At 40.2% G+C, this 21,100-nt stretch overlaps 1 protein-coding gene across 6 annotated transcripts in view; it reads left to right on the top strand.

Moving 5' to 3' along the window:
* The window catches only part of gulp1 (GULP PTB domain containing engulfment adaptor 1), a 370,296-nt gene that overhangs the window by 216,474 nt on the left and 132,722 nt on the right, over positions 1–21,100 (top strand). For all 6 annotated transcript variants that reach the window (XM_033023788.1, XM_033023789.1, XM_033023791.1 and 3 more), the window contains one exon: positions 19,864–19,925. In XM_033023788.1, coding sequence (XP_032879679.1) covers positions 19,864–19,925 — 62 coding nt within the window. The remainder of the gene's footprint in view (positions 1–19,863; positions 19,926–21,100) is intronic.

The following is a 21,100-nucleotide window of genomic DNA, read 5'->3' as shown; positions in this document are numbered from 1 at the left end:
TGCACCAAGGTACAGTGAAAAGCTTTTATTGTGGGCTAACCAGTCAGCAGAAAGACAATACAATTACTAAAGAGCCATTTACAGTGTACAGATACATGATATAGGAGTAACGTTTAGCCAGAAAAGTCCGATCAAGGATAGTTCGAGGGTCACCAAATAGGTAGATAGTAGTTCAGCACTACTCTCTGGTTATGGTAGTATGGTTCAGTTGTCTGATCACAGTTGGGTGGAAACTGTCCCTGAATCTCGAGGTGTGCGTTTTCACACTTCCATAGCTTTTGCCTGATGGGAGAGGGGAGACGAGGGAGTGCCCAGGGTGCAGCTGCTGGCCTTGCTGAGTCAGCGTGAGATATAAATGTAATCAATAGAAGGGAGGTTGGTTTGTGTGATGGTCTGGGCTGCATCCACAATTCACTGCAATTTCCAATGGTCCAGGATGGATCTGTTCCCAAATCAAGCTGTGATGCATTTTGATAAAATGCTTTCTATGGTGCAACTACAGATGCTGGTTTAAACCCAAGAGACACAGAAAGCTGGAGTACTCAGCGAGTCAGGCAGCAACTCTGGAGAAAAGGAATAGGTGATGTGGGTCGAAATCCTTCTTCACACGCTGCCTGGCCCGCTGAGTTACTCCAGCTTTCTGTGTCTGTCTTCTGTCTATCTACCCAAATCCCTCTAAAACTTAACTGTCCAAATGTCTTTTAAATGTTGTGATTTTATCTGCCTCTGTTCGCACCTCCAGCAGCTCATTCCATATATTCATCATGTTTTGTGTCGACAAATGTGTCCTCGAATCTCTTTTAAATATTTCCCCTCCACCTTAAGCCAAACTGTCTAAGACCAAAAATGAGCAATTAATAATTGAGATTAGCAGTGTAGGGATTGGTTACATTGCTTCCCATTACATGGTAACCACAATCAATACTTGGGAAAGTCACAAAGATAGACATAAAATGCTGGAGTAACTCAGCGGGATAGGCAGCATCTTTGGAGAGAAGGAATAGGTGATGTTTCAGGTCGAGACCCTTCTTCAGACTCGGTAATGTGGTCTGTCCTGGTACATGTTTTTGGTGTGTGATCATTGATTCTCCTAGAGTTGTCAAAGATTGCAGACCAGTGCTGCTTTTAACTGCCAACATTGGATAAACGAGAGGTGGCTGTCCGGTGAAACAATGTAGTCGGAATACTTGCCCTTTGATAGAAACTCTTTTGGGGCCCTAATTATTTCTTATTATTAATAATCAGTTTAATTTGCATATTCCTCATTTCTGATCCTTTAACCCATTACCCATTAATGTTGGCTTTTGTGAAAGAATTTTAACTGATTTGCTATTATGAGGGAGCTGGATTAAAGTAGGGGACATGGAATTCAAAGTTAGATGAAAAGATTAAAGCAAGCTGAGCATTTTATTTTAAGTGCAAAGAATAAAGACAAATGATAGTAATGAAAATCTCAGAACATAAAAGAGAATAAAATTGGAAATGCATGGTTCTCTTAATAAAATTCAAATGCTCAAATTATTTTGAAAAATAACACATTTTAAATGTGATTAATGTTCATTATTGAATTGTTTTCTTTTTAGTGAAGACCCTAAACATTGTCATTTTGAGCCCTCAGCTTATTTTAAAAGGCTGGACACTTTTCTCCAGGGCAGGTGACTGGAATCTTTTGAGTATAAGCAGTTTGCATGACCATTGTGTGCATTATGGGTTGCTGTGATTTGAAGTAGAAATTAGTTTCTCTCACTTTCAGAGCGTTTGTGAATTTTAATTCTTTAAAAATGCTTTGAAGTGGATAGGTGTCTACCTCTTTGAAAATATTTAAGACTGGTAAGAGATCAGCTGCAAATAAAAAGAGAAACTGTTGACATCAAAGCTCGCAAAGAGAAGCTATTTGAGGTTATTGGAAATAGTTGTCCCAAATGAACTGTCAGGAAAACTGGACAATAAAATATGATCAAATAAGTGAATTGCTTAAAGCACACGTCAGTTCCATTAACATTGTCAGAGATGAGGACTGAGGAAAGCAAAATCATTAAACATTAAAGTTTGCACTACGACAGGTAGTACACAGAATTGTCTTTAATTTTAAGGATGTAGTTATTTTTGCAGCAGAATAGTTAAACGGGCACAACAGCTGTCTGAACATTTGCTGTTTTCAAAATTTTGGACGGTGTCAGAAAGATTCAAATCAAAGTAAAAGGATAACTGTTCTTTCCATTTGTGTTCCTTTTATAGAAACATGCTAGTTCAATTCAGACAAGGCCCATGTACACATCTTGCTGTACTATTCCAATGCAGTTTTTCTTTAATTTGAGAAAAAACTCTGCTATATAGTTGTAGCATTTTTACTATTTATTTTTCAAAATTGATTTTGCTCAGTACATCATTCAGTGGCATTTTCATGATTTAAATCAAATAAGATGGTCATGTTTAGCATCTTTTCTCTGTGTATAAACGTAATGTAAAAGATATGTGGAAACACTACCATTTAATCATGGGATTGATTATTCATTTTTATTACTGGACAGTAAGTTGTAATCTGTGCTGTTGAATGTATACATTCAACGGCACATGTATTTTCAACATCGACAGAACACTCAGCCTGCCGTTTTAGTTTCCAGAAATAAAATTGAAATTTGCATTATTTCTCATATGAGAAAGACTGAGTGAAGGACTCTTGGAATTTTTTTTCTAAAGATTAAGTGGCATAAGTAAGTCTCGTGGCTGTGGAAAGTAGTGGTTTCATACAATGTAATGCCTCATTAATGTAATAGTGAAACAAATAATTTGAGGTAACTGTGTAGCTGCAAATGGCTGCGAAGAATGCAAAAGCGTGAAGGAACAGAACCTCCCCAGGGAGCCATGGATATGAGAGAAAGGTGCCAAAGGTAGAATAGCAATAGAGAGCAAAATGTTTGCTTGTTCAAAAGCTCACTGTGCACATCTTGGACCGAGCTTACGGCATGTATTGCTAGCCTCTGCCTGACATTACTCCCTCTCTCATCCCATTGCTCCCCTACGACATCATCTTACCCAATGTTTCCCACTTCTCTTGTGTTGCCACTGCTGAATTATGGAACACTTTTTTGTGTTGAGAAACAGTTGTCTCCGATTACAGCGTTACTGCTGGATAAGCCATCAATCTCCCACACATTCCAGTGCCGTAGTCTTCTCGCAATCACAGATTCGAAGAGCATCGGCTCTGCCTTGTTTGTGAAATGTTGGGCATGCTTCCAAAAAGTAATAAAATGCCAGCCAACCTCGGCTATTGTAAATCATCTCTAAGCACCACCATTATAGATCTTTTCCAAGCAGTCCTAGTCTAGACCATCTCACTGGATCCTAGGATCATTATGGATATGAATGAACTACTGCTTGCATTAATGATTAAGAAATTCATCAGCTGACAAAGTAATATCTTAGTTATAACTGGTCTGTATTGAAAATAATTTGCCTGCAGGTGGGTTAAAACATACACATTTCTTGCAGATAATTGGAATAGATAGCATTTTCATTAAACAAGATATCACAACTGTCCATTATATGGCATGTTGACTGACAATGAGAACCCCCATAGAGCAATTATTCTTTGGTTTTTATTTTGTGTAAAACAAAAGAACAAAGTGTTCTCAATCACAATTAAAAGCAAATATGCTTACTGTATATATTATGCAAATGAATGCAGTCAATGTGTGCAGTAATGAAACTTGAGAGAAGGAAACATTGGAGTAGAAAGTAAATTTGTGCTTTTTTTAAATTTCTTCAAGATATTTTAAATGATCATGTCAGTCAAATATATTTTGTTTTTAAACTGGGAACTGAGAAATACAAGTGTTTAAGAAGGAACTGCAAGTATTAGGTTCTGAAGGAGTTGTGCACAGCAACTTTGGAGGAAAAGACAGAGTTAATCCTGGATTTAATTCCTTTAATTTGTGTTATATTAGATAAAATATATGTTAATGATATCTTGTGTATATTTCATAATGTTCAGAACATTAAAATACTCAAACAGATGGCAGAGCTACCGTTGCATATTACATTAAAATATTTATTTACTTACAATATTGTGATAAATGGGAAACAATTTACTTATCTATTTATTAGCCTTTTCTCAAAGCCAAATGAATTGTAATGCTACTCTCTTCAATTTAGTCAATGTTGTTCATTTATCTTTTTATTGATTTTATTTTGAATTGCGTCCCTGATAAATGTTCAGATGATTTTTACTATTCCTGACGTCAAACCAAGACTGCCACACTAACCATGATCTAATCTTTGTGTTGTAACTCTGCATTCATCAGTGCTTTATGCCAAGTTGGTGCAGCTCTTGACCATTGCATTTATATACCCTTACCCTAATTTTCTGTGTCTAATCTGTCATATTTTCTCTTTGCTTTTATGAACAAACATTTTTTCCAAAGGCCTTGACATTTTACAGTTCATATTTTCAAGAAATTTAATGTCCCAATTAATATTTTTGTAGTTTATGGTTCAAATTATTACAATATGCTGTTTTTGGTGATATTTTTACTGTTGTCAGCATCAATTCAGTTTACTGCCTTAAATTTATTGAATGCTTTTTATATAGTTTATATTTATTTACTTAAATTGAGCATTGCAAATAATTTCGAACTTGTTACTAGAATGTTTAATGGGATATGGTGTTTATTTTTGTTGGATTGGTTGATGAGATGTATCATAAAAGCAATCTCAAATTTCTTCCTCACCGAATGGACTATTTTTGATATCATCATAATCAAATTTTAGTTGTTTTTTGGATCAGTTCAATTGTAAATGTAATACTTTCCCATGTACATACCATTCATATGAAAATATTATTTATTTTTCTACCTTTTTTGAGACACACATAAATTAATTCTGATCGTTTAACTATGAATTTAAAATGTCACCTACATAACTAGGGCGGCAGAGTGGCGCAGTGGCAGAGTTGCTACCTAAGAGTGCTATAGACTGGGGTTCAATTCTGACTATGGGTGCTGTCTGTATGGAGTTTCTCCCTGTGACCACATGGGTTTTCAGCGGTTGCTCCGGTTTTCTCATACACTCCAGGGACATACAGGTTTGTAGGTTAATTTGGCTTCAGTAAATTGTCCCTGGTGTGATAGTGTTAGTAGGATAGTACTAGTACAATATTGTTATTGTATGGGGTGATTACTGGTGGGTACGGACTCGGTGAGCTGCAGGACCTGTTTACACGCTGCATCTCTAAAGTCTAAAGTAAACCATCTCATTAAATTTAACCATAGTTACATTTAATGAGATTGCAGCTCACCTCATCCACCAAGTGCACTAAATCTGAAAGTCTTTTAGCTTTGTTGCTGCTTCCCAGCTGTTTATCATTGACTAGCTGAGCATTTTACTGTGTGCATGTCTATTATCCCTCTTTATGCTGCATCCCTGTCCTATAGGTTCGCAGAGAAGGTTTAAATTGGACCACCAAAAAGTGAAGCTCTTGGAACTGAGGCAGTTTTGGTCTTTGGAATCGCTTGGGTGCCTCTCAGCTCCACATTTTTTCTGTCAGTTGATGACCACAAAAATCATTCAACTAATCGTTCACTACTTATTGAAAGCAAATCTAAGTGAACAGGTTGTACAGCAAGTTACATGCCACCTCATTAACTAAAATTTCCGAAGTCTAATGGGAATAACTGTCCTGTTGCTTTTAACAATGGAACTAGTTGAGTACAGACCCTCACATTGTTTATGCATGGCACCTACTTTTGAGGTGGAACGTGATGCAACATCGACTAATTTCTACGCTTAAATGACATGATATTTTTAATTAATTATTGAATAACCCAACTCGGATTGCGGACAGGCTGTTTCAAACAAAAGGACCCTTATTTCCATGGGGACGGTTGAATTATTTGTCAGAAAGGATGAGATGGCCCGGATGCCACAGTGGGCAGAGAACACTGTGGTCTCCTCTCTGACTGAAAATGAAAATATAAAATGAACCTTGCTTTTTTTGAACAATTTACATGGCATGGGATTCTGGAAAATGCTGGAGGAATGCTGTATGATGAGTTACAAACTCTGACCCCACCCATTGTCATTGGCAGCTGGTGAGGTCCCATCCCCAGCTTTTGACTGGGCAGAGGAGTTGGACAGATGCTATTAGGCTGTTTCAAACAAAATGTCCCTTATTTCAATGGGAAATTGGTTCAGTTAAGGTCGAGTCATAGAATGATACAGTGTGGAAACTGGCCCTTTGACCCAACTTGCCCACACCAGCCAACATGTCCCAGCTACACTAGTTCCACCTGCCCACGCTGGGTCCATGTCCCTCCAAACCTGTCCTATCTATGTACCTGTCTAACTGTTTCTTAAACATTGGCATAGTCGCAGCCTCAACTACCTCCTCTAGCAGCTTGTTCTAATCCTGACAGATTGAAAAATTGGGTTGACAATGGAGGTGACCCACATTTAAATGTGTTAACTACTTGTTGTGTACAATATATTGGTTACTCTGCCCTATTTCCTATTGAACACTCTAATTCCCATCTGATTTTCGCATTTAGGAATCTGTTTTACCAAATCCCCAGCAGGCCTTAAGCCGCTCAAACCCTGGGAAGTATTTGTCCTGAAAGCATCCCACAGGTCGTATGCCACAGAATTGTTGCTGTTTACTTCAGAAACAAATTGAAAGTCACCTGGTTTGTGGCTCCAAGTGAGGGATTGAAAAATAGCTGAAATTCTTCTTGGCAAGGCAAAATGAGCAAACCAAATCCTGTCCGCATCCTGTCCTTTATTTCAAACAAAACAATGTTTGGTCCGATACGCACTTCTATTGGCATAGCACCCAAAGAAACAAAAATATTGCCACACTCTCCTCTTTTTTTAAAGTTCTCTGAAGTTTTGCTGACTTGCGAACTTTATTTCTTGCCAAACCAAAAGAATTTTGTTTCTGTGGGAAAATGTAAAAGCATCCATTCATTGTGCTCACAAAAAAAAAATCCATTAAAATCTGTGAAAGGAATGAAGTAAGGTATAAAGATCAGTCACTTTGTTTTTAGAACATTTGCAGACTTCTTGCTGTGGGGAGCTTGCTGATTTTTAAATTAAATTACGAATACATCACCCAAATAAATCAAAATAGTCATTAGTTCTGTTGTCCCACCTTGATCATTCCTCCTTTTCCCTGCTTCTACATCCTCTTGCTGTCTGGCGGAAGGTATAGAAGCTTGAAAGTGTGCATGACCAGACTCTGGAGCAGCTTCATCTCTTTATTATCAGGCTTCTGAATGGTCTTTCCGTTAGATAGAGTACAATCCATTTAATCTCTACCCCATTGCAGACTGATGCACAGTGGTAGCTGTTTGTATCGTCCACAGAATGCTTTAGACATTGCCATCCAAACCCATGACTTCTACCAGCTAGAAAGACAAGGGCAGCAAAAGTATCGGATCACCTCCAGCTGGTAGTTGCCCTCAAAGCCATAGACCATCCTCTTGTGGAAATATATTGCCATTCCTCCATCACTGAGCAAAATCCTGGAACAATTTCCTAACACCATTGGACGTATATCCACATCTCGAGGACTGCAGCGCGGGTGGTTAGCAACTGGGTATGGACAATTAAATACTGGTTCAGCCTCTTCAATTAATTTTTAAAAACCACACAATTCCCCCCCCCCCCAAATATATTATGGCACAGTAATCCAAAAGAAAAATAAGCCCTCTATGGCTGTTGAGCAATTAAAGATGAGTATTAAATGAAAGAACAAGGTTTATAACAATATGAGATCTGGAGAAGGATTGCGAGTGTTTTAGGACTTGGCAAAGATGGACCAAAACTTTGACAAAGAAAGGGAAGATCGATGATTCACAATAAACATAAGAATGACTGGAGAGGGTGCATGGGGGGCGACGTCCCTTGCAGACTGTGACAGTAGAATTTATAATGGTGAATAATTCAATTCAACTTTAATGTCATTGCACAAATAAAAGTATGGGTACAACGAAATGCAGTTTAGCGTCAGTCCGTAGTAGTAGTGCAATATAGAAATAAAAATACAGAATAATCAAACAATGTGGACGGAGGGACTGGAGAAATCTATCGGCGGGACTCCGAGTTCAGCAATGTGATGGTATTATTGTAGAAGCTGTTCCTCATCCTACTAGTAAGAGACCTGAGGCTCCTGTACCGCCTCCCTGATGGGAGGAGGGCAAACAGTCCATGGTTGAGGTGGGAGGGGTCTTTAATGATCTTCCCGGCCCGTCTCAGACACCGTTTTCGGTGGAGGGCATCCATGGTAGGGAGCGGGGCACCGATGATGTACTGCGCGGTTTTCACCACCCGTTGTAGTGCCTTCCTGTCCGCTACGGTGCAACTGCTGTACCATACCGTGAAGCAGGTGGTCAGGATGCTTTTGATGGTACAGCGGTAAAAGTTGGTCAGGATCTGGGGGGACAGGTGGGCTTTCTTGAGCCTCCTCAGGATGTAAAGGCGCTGCTGCGCCTTTTTGATCAGCTTGGAGGTGTTGAGGGACCAGGACAGATCCTCCGAGATGTGTACCCCGAGGAATTTGTAGTTGGAGACGCGCTCCACCTCAGTCCCGTTTATATGGATGGGGTATGTCTGCCCCCTCTGATCTTCCTGAAGTCAACAATAATTTCTTTCGTCTTCTTGGAGTTGAGGACGAGGTTATTGTTGGCACACCAGGCTGTCAGGTGCTGGACCTCATCCCTGTAGGCTGACTCATCGTTGTCACTGATCAGTCCTACCACCGTGGTGTCGTCGGCAAATTTAATGATGGCGTTGGATCCATTCTTAGGGATGCAGTCATGGGTGAAGAGGCAGTAGAGGAGAGGGCTGAGCACACAGCCCTGTGGCACGCCGGTGTTCAGTGTTATAGTGGAGGAGGTGAGGTTGTTGACCCTAACAGACTGTGATCTGTTGGTGAGGAAGTCTAGTGTCCAATTGCAGAGGGAGGTGGAGATGCCAAGTCCGCTGAGTTTGGTGATCAAGCTGGCGGGAATGACAATGTTAAAGGCGGAGCTGAAATCAATGAACAGCAACCTGATGTAGGAGTTGTTGTTGTCCAGGTGGGTCAGGGCAGAGTGTAGGGCCGCCGATATGGCGTCCTCTGTAGACCTGTTGGTCCGGTAGGCAAACTGATGGGGGTCCAGTGTGGGGGGGAGGCTGGCTTTGAGGTGAGCCAAGATCATCCGCTCAAAGCAATTTGCGATGACAGGGGTGAGTGCCACTGGGCGGAAATCGTTGAGACTCCCTGTAGCTGATTGTTTGGGCACTGGCACGATGGTTGATGTCTTGAGGCAAGTGGGGACAACACCCTGGGCCAGTGACAGATTGAAAATGTCAGTGAAGACTAGGGATAGTTGTCCAGCACGTGCCCTGAGCACCCGCCTGGGGATGCCATCGGGGCCGGCAGCTTTGTGCTCATTCACCTTGCTCAGTGCATCTTGTACAGCAGAGGTAGAGAGACTGAGGGGTTGTTCATTCGGGGGTGGAGCAACTTTGATGGCTGGAGTTTTGTTGTCCCGGTCAAAGCGAGCATAGAAATGGTTTAGCTCGTCAGGATGGGTGGCGTTGTCTGGGGGGGGGGGTGTTAACTTTCTGGTAATCGGCAATGGATTTGATTCCTTGCCACATGCGCCTGGGGTCAGAGTTGTTTTGGAAATGCTCCTCAATCCGCCGTTTGTGATTGAGTTTAGCATTCCTAATTCCCATTTTCAGATTGGCCCTGGATGAGCTGTATCCCTCAGCGTTGCCAGATCTGAAAGCGGCATCGCGAGCCTTCAGTAGGAGTCTGACCTCCCTGCTCATCCACGGCTTCTGGTTAGGGAAGGTCTTTATCTCTTTGTGGGTAGTGACGTTATCAGTGCAGAATTTTATATCGTCCAAAACTGTTGAGGTGTATGAGTTGATGTCCACTTGGGAGTTGAAGGTGGACTGGGTAGCAAACAGACTCCAGTCTGTCTGCTGAAACTGCTCCTGTAAAACAGAGACAGCCCCCTCAGGCCAAACCTTCACTGTCCTCACGGTAGGTTTCACATGTCTGATCAGAGGTGCGTATTTGGGGAGCAGGAACAGAGAGAGGTGGTCAGACTGACCGGGGAGGGGGAGGGCTTTGTAGGCTTCAGTAATTAAACAAACCAGAGGATTTAAACCAATTATTTTGCATCTGTCTTTCCAAAAGATGCACGGACAAGGGAGACAAGGATCCGGTGGGAATGAGGAAGTGAATGAGTTAATATCAGACAAAAATTTCACGAGAAATGTTGCTGAGCCTGAAATAACGAGCATCTGATCATTTATAGCCCAGAGTTTTTAAGGAGGTGGCTTTGTATTTTCACCCAGAGAGTTGTGAATGTGTGGAATTTTTCACCCAGAGAGTTGTGAATCTGTGAAATTATCTGCTGCGGAAGGCAGTGGAGGCCAATTCACTGGATGTTTTAAAGAGAGAGTTAGATTTCGCTCTTAGGGCTAATGGAATCAAGGGATATGGGGAAAAAGCAGGAACGGGGTACTGATTTTGGATGATCAGCCATGATCGTATTGAAGGGTCGAATGGCCTACTACTGCACAAATGTTTTATGTTTCTATGTTTCTTTGTATATTTGATATGTGGTCATCTTCCAGAATTTGGAGAATTCTGGAATTATTCCTCTGGATTAGAAAGTAACAATTGTGACACCAATATTTCAGAAAGTGGATTTTCCCCGAGGTCTGGCATGTGTTTTCTCCTAGATCTTCGGTTTCCTCTTGCACTCCAAAGACGAACAGGACTGTGGGTTAATTGGCTTGGTGTAAATGTGAAATTGTCCCTAGTGTGTGTAGGGTGCTGCTAATGTGCGTTGATCACTGGTCAACGCGGACTCGAGGGGCCAAAAGGGCCTGTTTCCATGCTGTATCTCTAAACTAAACTAAACTAAAGAAAAAAATCCACAAATTATTAACCTTACAGTTGAATGTCAGTAGAAAGAAAATTGATGGAATCAATAACAAAGCATGCAATAAAGAACACCTCAAATAATAAGATTGAGCAGAGCCAACATGGGTTTATAAAAATATAATCATGTTTGACTAATCTGATGAAGAGTGAGTAGAGAAGCTTCGGTTGGATGCTGTGTCGGATGGAACAATTCAGACAAAGGAGAAACTGGAGCAGCTGGATCGATTCTTCCTGGAGAGGAAGAGTAGAGGGGGCTAGATTAAGGTGTATAAAAAAAGGTATGAGGGATATGGATAGTAATTATTGCAGAAATCTGGAGGACATTGACTTTGGGTAAGGAGGAAGAGATTTTGAATGGTATGATGGAGGCTGCCTTCACCCAGAGTGATATGTACCTGCAACACAGAGTCTGAGAGAGCAGTCGAAGCTCGATGGCTGGGTTGAAGATTAACTCTTGAACCAGTTAGGCATAGTGGGCTACCGACCAAGTGCTGAGCAATGGGATTAATATGGAAAGGTGCCCGCTGATCAGCATGGACAAGTTGGGCCAAATGCCCTGTTTCCATGTTGTCCAATTGCACGACTATATGAAGATGTGACTGGAAGAGTATATAAGGGGACACCAGTTGATGTGTTTGGTTGGTGTACTGATGTTCACAGGGATCTGTACACTGTTGAGGGACGGCTTGATTGTAATCACGTATATTCCTTTCATTGACTGGATAGCACACAACAAAAAAGCTTTTCACTGCACCTCAGTACATGTGACAATAGTAAACTAAAGACAACTAAAAACCATGAGCACCAAAAAATATCAGCGCTCTGCAGTACACAGTATAACAGTGTACCTACATCAACAAATGCATTACTGTAAATTGACATGAACTTCATTGCTTTAAGACGGTTTGCATTTTATAGTTGTTTTTGTTTTAGAGGCAGACAAGTAAAATCTGTTTTCACCTGACATCTTTGAAGCATTATTCAAGTATTGGGATTACTATCCAACAGACAGATGGTGCAAGTGATGATTTTCTTCTCTCTCCTCTTCCTGAACTTCCACTTCATGAAACCAAGGTCAGAAACACTGCATGTTTTGATTCTGGCTACAAGAGAGATTCCACCAATCTATGCTGAGCCCATGTTTTATTTCCTCCTGTGTGCTGGTATGCATGTGTAGTGTGTACAGTAGAGAAAAGGTCATATTGCATTCACATGTATTTATCCACAGATTTAGTGTATACCCTAGTATCAAAAGGAGTAAATCAATCATAATCATACTTTTAGCCAGAGCTTGTAATCCAACCAAGTTTTTAGACCAACTAATAAGCGAGGTTGTTCAAAATATTCCTACAGTGCTGAAAATACTCAGCTGATCAGGCAGCATCTGTGGAGAGAGACATGGAAAGGACGGGTTTGGAGGGATATGGACCAAGCACAGGCAGGTTGGACTAGTGTAGCTGCGACATGTCGGCCGGTGTGGGCCTGAGGGCCTGTTTCCACACTGTATCGCTCTATGACTCTGTGAGAGAGAATTAAAGTCGCATTGGACTGGGAAAAGATTAAAGGTAAAAATAGTTTGAATTTACAGGTGAAGGGGTAAAAACATCAGAAAGATCTGTGAGGGGTGGGGGGACAGGAGAGATTGATGACAAGGGATGATGGAGCGGGGCGGAAAAGGTTGGTAAACCGGGTACTAATAATCTATCCTGAGGAGATGCAAATGGATGAAGGTGACTGATTACTTTAAATTTCCAGCAGAGAAAAAAAGTTCTAAATGTTGGCATATGAGGTGGAGGGTGGATTTTCTATCTGAACTTGATGTTGACTCATGAGGGCTGTAACGTGTTGAGCTGAAAGATGCTCTGTTCCTTGAACTTTCATTGAGCTTAGCTAGGTAAGTGTATGTTCAGATCATGTGTAATGACTGAAAGTACGATGAGGAATAAGGCTTTACCCAGTTGCAAAATGTATTCTGTATTTGTCAGTTCAATAGGATTGAGGCCCCTTCTATTATTTACAAAAATGTCTTTATTGGTTGTGAAAATTATATCACGAGACACCGAGGAATTCAACCACCCCATCTTAGAGCAGTTAAAATAAATATATCTTCTGGAATTTCACCTAGTTTCTGCTCCATTTTCACAGCTTGGAACATTTAGCTGGGCATTTGATGTGGTGGTTTTAGACTTATGAAAATATGTAACCTGACCACTTTGTTTCTTGCCGTCCCTATATCTACGCTTAAAAGTTTCCGTTCTCATTGTCGGAGCATTCAGAAGGACTTCAGGCTTCTATCAAGATTGGATTATGATGGCAAAGACAAACCTTTGTTGCAGCTTACACGTTTGAAGTTGGAATTTAGTTATTATCTTTAAAAACGTCTTGCGTCCCTGTTCTATTGCTTACATTTGCTTTGCCCAGTGTTTGCCTTCTGGAAACCGTGGTTGAAAATTATTTGCAGCTGTGCTGTTCTATCCCTTGACAATGAGCGTACTGAACTAAGGTCATGTTTTATAAAGATTAAAATGGGAAATCTGATCCATTTCTTCACCATTAAGAAGTGTTCAAATATTTTGTTTTAACGAAAAATGCAAAATGCACTCATTGTTCTGTTTAAATCATCTTTGATTTTCAAAGCAAACCCAACAAATTAAGTTATTATGGATGGGTGTTATACTTTTGAATGACGTAACAACATATGTAATTAATTTTTGCAGCAGTTTATTTAAATATTGAAACAAAACATCCTTGCGAAGCAGCTTTGCAAATATATTATCTGATAGCCCGCTGGTTATATTTGACCTAAAATATTGGTAGGTTCAGGAAAGCAGCTTTATCGATGGGTGCTGTCTGTGTGGAGTTTGTATGTTCTCCCTCTGAGCTTGTGGGTTTCCTCCGGGTGCTCCGGTTTCCTCCCACATTCCAAAGACTTAGACAAAGACTCCAAAGGTATGCAGGTCAATTGGCCTCTGTAAATTGCCCCTAGTGTATAGGATGTGAAATTGGGATAACATAGAACTAGTGTATAGGTGATCGATGGTCGGCGTGGACTCAGCGGGCCAAAGGGCCTGTTGCCACGCTGTATCTCTTAACTAGAAAAACTATGGACTTGATTTTACTCTTCACTAGACATATTCAGTATTTCAACAATTAATTTTCTTGTCTATCCGGAATAGTTTTGCTACTGTTTAAGAAGGAACTGCAGATGCTGGAAAATCGAAGGTACACAAAAATGCTGGAGAAACTCAGCGGGTGCAGCAGCATCTATGGAGCGAAGGAAATATGTAACATTTCGGTCCGAAACCCTTCTTCAGACTGATGGGAGGGGGGGCGGGGAGAAGAAAGGAAAAAGGAGGAGGAGGAGCCCGAGGGCTGAGGGAGAGATAGGAAGGGGAGGAGACAGCAAGGGCTAACAAAATTGGGAGAATTCAATGTTCATGCCCCCAGGATGCAGACTCCCCAAGTGGAATGAGGTGCTGTTCCTCCAATTTCCGGTGGTGCTCGCTCTGGCCATGGAGGAGACCCAGGACAGAGAGGTTGGATTCGGAATGGGAGGGGGAGTTGAAGTGCTGAGCGACCGGGAGGTGAGGTTGATTAATGCGGACCAAGCGAAGGTGTTCAGCGAAACAATGTAGATCAGCTGACATCTAGAGCAGCGGATGCAATAGATGAGGTTGGAGGAGATGCAGGTGAACCTCCGTCGCGCCTGGAACGACTGCTTGGGTCCTTGAATGGAGTCGAGGGGGGAGGTAAAGCGACAAGTGTAGCATTTCTTGCGGTTGCAAGGGAAAGTGCCCGGGGAATGGGTAGTACGGGAGGGAAGGGAAAAATTGACAAGGGAGTTACGGAGGGAGCGGTCTTTGCGGAAGGCAAAAAGTCCTCCCGGTGGCTCAGCACTTCAACTCCCCCTCCCATTCCGTATCCGACCTCTCTGTCCTAGGTCTCCTCCATGGCCAGAGCGAGCACCACCAGAAATTGGAGGAACAGCACCTCATATTTCGTTTGGGGAGTCTGCATCCTGGGAGCATGAACATTGAATTCTCCCAATTTTGTTAGCCCTTGCTGTCTCCTCCCCTTCCTATCTCTCCCTCAGCTCTCGGGCGGCTCCTCCTCCTTTTTCTTTTCTTCTCCAGCCCCCCCCCCCCCCCCCCCCCCACCCCCCCACATCAGTCTGAAGAAGGGTTTTGGCCTGAAACGTTGCCTATTTCCTTCGCTCCATAGATACTGCTGCACCCGCTGAGTTTCTCCAGCATTTTTGTGTACCTTAGTTTCACTACTATTAGGTAGCGACTCAGGTGGCAAAAAAAATGTTTTAACACTTTATTGTGTCTTATAGAATGAGTTTGCACTGAAGTTGAATTAGGAATTCAATCTAGGTAAAGTACATAAAGAGTTATCTAAACAATCAAAAGCAGCAAAAAAAAAAGCCAGACATGTACCTAAATTACCAATAGCAGTGAAACAAAGATATTATCTAAATGGGTAATAACTGAGAATATCTGACCTGTGAAATTCCTTGGAGAAATAATACCTGATAAGCTCATGTTCTCCACTGGGAAACTTGGCTTATTTACCAAGTCAGCTAGTATGTTGCACAAGCCTTTTACAGATGTGTTTAGTTTATTTTTAATTTGGTTTGTTCCATGACACTGCATCACTAAATCCTGACTTTTTTCTCCAGCTGTTTCTGTTTCACTGAGGTATTTTTCAAATTAAGAGAGGCCTGATATTTTTTTAAGGAAGGTGTAAATATTAGCCAACCACTATATCCCTAAGGAATATTAGGAATCTCATCTCTCAAAATTTAAAAGCCAAATACTGTACTTCTGAGAATACATCTATAAAACAATCCAGCCTGTATGTTACATTTGATGTTGAAGGAGGATTATTCATTCTCCACTCATCAGCCCCTTGGTCCAAACATGGATCAGAGAGACGATTTGCGTAGATGAGGTACCCAAGGACTGTTCTTGTAATCAAGGCAGGAATCGATCAAGTATGGGATTAAAGAGCCTCTATAAAATGATGGCAGCAGGAGGAAAACCATTCAATTGTTTCAGCAAAATCCAGCACAAAGGTTGTGGTTGTCAGCAGGTCAATTATTGCAGCCCTAGGACATTACAGTGAGAATTCCTAAAGATCCTGTCATCTTCAGCTGTTTTATCAGTGATCTACTTTCCATTGTAAATTGACTGCTGATTGTGCAATGTTCAATTCCTAGTTTAGTTTAGAGATACAAGAGCTGTTCCTCAGCGAGGAAAGCAGACAGCAATAACCAAATAACTTTTAAACGTTGGCAGAATTGCAGCAAGTAACTTGTATGCAATGAGTATCTATCACAAGAGATAGGATCCATCTACAGTAAAATTCCAATTGCCTGTTATCCAAATGTTTGTAAATCCTGCTGGCTCAGCATCCAGCTCATGGGGTTATGCTTGTTGCATTCCCTTGAAACCTAGGTGCTACTCCAGAAGACTGAAGGGTGGCTAATGTTGTACCGTTATTTTAGAAGGGCTGCAAGGACATGGCAGAGGTCTATAGAGCAGTGAGCCTAACGCAGTGGTGGGAAATTTGTTGGAGATGATTCTTAGGGATAGGATCTACCTGCAGTTGGATCAACACAGACTGATTAGGAACAGTCAGTGTGGATTACAGAAAAATTGGTGGTGCAGTGAAAAATGATATCTAAGTTTACAAGAGGATCCAGATCAGTTGTGAAGCTGGACCAAGGAATGGCCTATGGAAATGTAACTATGACAAGTTTGAGGTGTTGCATTTTGAGGTATGTCAAACCTGGCTAGTACTTGTACAGTAAATGGTGGAGCCCTGGAGAGCTGTGGCGGAATACAGAGATCTGGGAGTGCAGGTGCACAGTTCCCTGAAAATGGCAAGTGAGGTGGACATTGTGGCAAAGAAAGGATTTGGCATGCTTGCCTTCTTTGAGAAGGTTATTGAGTACAAAAGTTGACACATGGTGATGTGCTGTACATACATTTGAGAACAAAGGATGTCATTAAATTAGAAAGACATTCACCAGGATGTTACCTGGGCTTGAGTTATAAGGAGAGGTTGGTTAGGCTGGGACTTTGTATTTGGAGGCTGTTGTGCGACCGTATTGAGGTGTACAAGATCATGAGGGGCATGGACGTAGTGAATATTCACAGCCTTTTTCCCAGCGTTGAGGATTCTAAAATTAGAGGATTTGAGCTTAAGTGGAGAAATTTAAGAGGGACCTCGGGGGCAATGAGGTGGTCCAGATCTGTAATGAGCTGCCAGTGGAACCTATAGAAGCGGATACAATTCTGACTTTTAAAAGACATTTGGACAGATATATGGATAGGAAGGGTTTAGAGGGCCATGGATCAAATGTGGCGAAATGTGACTCGTCAGGTATGCTTATTTGGTTAGTATCTAAAGGGCCTACATCTGTATAGCTCTGATTTTGATATTCATTGCTACATCTCTTGCTTCTCAATTATTTTTTTTGTACCTCATGCTTTGTTTACCCCTTTTTTCTTTTGTTTTCTTATTGTCCTCTCTTATTGTCAACGAAGTAAAGCTGAAATTATTGGCTGCGTATGAATTACTTTTTGATAATTGTGAGACCCACGTTGCTGAAAAGAAATTACCCATCTGCTCAAAATGATTACGTGACATTATTTTAACCACAGGCACTAATTTATGTTGGAATCATTCTTTTAATTAGTTACCCAATACCGACACACATATTACTTGAGTATTGTTACTCAACAAACACCTACTAATTGTTAACATGAAACTATATAGTCTGTCTTTCATTGGAAAAGTTCAAACTCTGATACTTTGGGCAAACGTTGCGTGAAACAATGAGTTCAGCAAATCGATTGATGCAAATGAAACACAATTTACCATATCCACCCCTGTGGTCTATCCAAAGAATAGTTAGACGCTGTTTGCCATTTACTGTGTAATTTATTTTCTGATTAGCTTTGTGTTAATTTAGATTTGGTGTCTTCTATTGCCCTGGACTATTAACACGTAGCACTTTACAAATCATAATGACAGTGCGATTTTTAACATCATAGCTGATATTTCTTCAGTGCGTGTCTGTGTTGTTTTCTGTGTTACAAATTATTTTACTCCTTATAATGTTTGGATGGATTTTGCACTTAGAGTGAATCTTCCTCGTAATTACTAGACTGGGAACACAGATTTGTGTGAAGTGCAAAGTGAGATTACAACTGACTTTCTAAAGAATTAATTGTGATTTTCATATGCAACAGAGAATATCTACTCCATTAATGCAAAGTAAGAATAATGGAAATAGATGGCAAAGGTTATATTTAAAAGATCCACATCTGAAGTACATTTGATCAGTTCTACACCGGGCATTATTATATTGATGTGGGTAGAATGCTGAGGTGCATGTTGAAGGCGATTTATGATCCCTCTAGTGATGTTATATCAGTGATATCAGCTTAGCAGAATAACATTTTTTGTTGCAGTCGAATTTGGCCAAAAAAAAAGCAGCTTTTACTTGTAATTAAAACCATTTGAGTTATTTACATGAATAGACACACCTCGGCTTTCCTGCTATCAAAGTCTACTATAATGAAGAATATTAAGATTGATTACCTCAAACTCTAAAATAAAGCTCAATTGCTCTAATAAAATTAAGTGATCTGAAATTACATTCTCTTACAGCATCTGTCTCTTTGTCTTTATTACATCACGTGGCAGTGCCTTCAATACGCTAAGCAAGCTCTGGGTAAACAAGTTTATTTTGAATTGTTTGGTGGATGTATTGGAGATTATAATAATGGCATTGCCTCCAATTTTGAATTTCCTCCTCAAGTGAAAAGCTCCCAATATATCCTATCAACTCATTAAAGTTAAAGTTCTAGGCCTTTTCCCTCCTAGAATTGAAACCCCCAACTTGTTCAAACTTCCCAACTTGTTCAATCTTCCCATCTTTCCTGGTATATTCTTTGCCAATGCTATTCACCTTCGCTAATATTTCTATATCCATTTTATAATATGGAGAGCATAACTGTGTAGCACTTCTAAACATGAACAAGTTATTGTTCTGCACATGTTATTCCATTATATTAGTCCATGCTTCAATGCATTGTCTTGATGTTGTTCATTTAAATTATAACTTTCAATGATGGGTGCATGTGCAGTCCATACATCTTTGCTTCTTAAACTTAAAAGTTTTCTTTTACCAAAATACATCACCTCTCACTTCATTCCATTATTATTATTTTTTTTAATGCACCTTTGTTTGCTGTGACTGCTCTTGCAAATGATTGGTTGTATCAAAAAATTAACATAATTAAAGGTTAGGTTTGGTCAGATTTTTGGTGTATTTGGATATGAAGTTCATTTGAATTTCTAGCTTCCCTAAACTTATGTATATAAATGTTCTCTTGGGATCTTAGAACATCGACAAATGTCTGAGGTTTTATCCAATCAGTATTTAGTCCAGATCATAATCTGCTGAATGTCAACAGAAAGTCAAGTGTAGTTGGATATCTTCCTCTGTTGTAAATAATATTACAATAATATTTTAAAAAGGTGATTTGCATGTTCAATGTGTACAATTCATAATTTGACTCCATTGTCAAATGTTATAAACAAATACAGTTTTATCAACCTCAAGATTCAGCCATCCAAAATCTTAATGAGTGGATAGTGGTTGATTATATATTTTTGGGTTAATACATCAACCTGCATTTATTCTACATTCATATTTTATAATAGTCATTTAAAGCTGAGAAATGGCTAAACATATTATAATCCTGCCTTATTATTAATTATTCTCCCTTCAAGCTGAACGTAACTATCAAAACATGACAAACATTTATTTGAAGTAACTGAAAAGTAATTGACTTGTTGGTGTCTTACTGCCTACATTGTTATATCGTTTATTTTTGTTTCAGATAAGACTTGGATGCATTCACCAGAAGCTCTAACAAAACATTTTATACCCTACAACGTAAAGGTATGTGATGAACTATAATATTCATAGAAAGGGAATGATTTAAGAGGAAATATTGCAAAAATCTTTTGGAAATTTAATGTTCTTGTTAATATAACTAAAGTTAGCTTTTGTTTATATTCATATTGATTTTGGTTAGAAAATATCACACATCGTGAAATTAGATTTGCCACATTGTACTTACTGGGAGCTGTATTAATGATTTTTCATTTTTATTCATCTATTTTTGATATTAAGCATAAATTGAATATTTTCAGACAGTTTACAGGAAATTACACTAATTAATGAATCTTTTTAGAAAGTATACATCTGGATTGGAAAATTGGATAACTGGTTGAGCAAACATATTGGACGAAATGTAGATGTAAATCTATTACAAGTAGGTGGCATCAGGGGAGGAGAAATTAATATCTAAATATGAGAGCACTGGCGACCACATGGATTTATGTCGGTACATTTCACTCCATTGAAGTCTGTAAAGTCATTTGCACAGAGTGCAAAAAATTCAGTGGTGTTCTACAAAGTTTAAAATTAAGCTACAAAACTGTAATGGTATAGAGACTTAGGAATTATTTTGCCTTAGAAGGCCACATTCAAGAAGTGCTTTGCAAAATTCCTTTTATTTTTAGAGCTTACTGCTGTAAAATTGCATAGCAGGTGAGTCAATGTGCTGTAGCCTTTTGATTTGTCTTGCAGCATTAATATGGACCTGTATGAATCCAAGGCATATTGTTTGTTGATCATGCAAGCTAAACATTTGGTTGTGGATCACCTGATAAGTGAGGTTTATGGGCCTGTCCCACTTAGGCGACTCTTTAGGTGACTGCCAGGGACTAGTTTTAATGGAATTCACCTACAACACTTGACAACACTTGACAACACCTACGACCGCACCTACGACCGCACCTACGACAACCTACGACAACCTACAACCGCACCTACGACAACCTACGACAACACCTACGACAACCTACAACCGCACCTACGACAACCTACGACAACACCTACGACAACCTACGACCGCACCTACGACAACCTACGACCGCACCTACGACAACCTACGACCGCACCTACGACAACCTATGACCGCACCTACGACAACGTACGACCGCACCTACGACAACCTATGACAGCAAAAATTGTCGCCACTGTCGCCAAAATTTTTTTAACATGTTGAA

The sequence above is a fragment of the Amblyraja radiata genome, chromosome 7 (assembly GCF_010909765.2).
Source record: "Amblyraja radiata isolate CabotCenter1 chromosome 7, sAmbRad1.1.pri, whole genome shotgun sequence".
NCBI classification, from domain to species: domain Eukaryota; kingdom Metazoa; phylum Chordata; class Chondrichthyes; order Rajiformes; family Rajidae; genus Amblyraja; species Amblyraja radiata.
The sequence above is the reverse complement of the archived record's forward strand: the minus strand, read 5'-3'. Positions and strand labels throughout refer to the sequence as shown.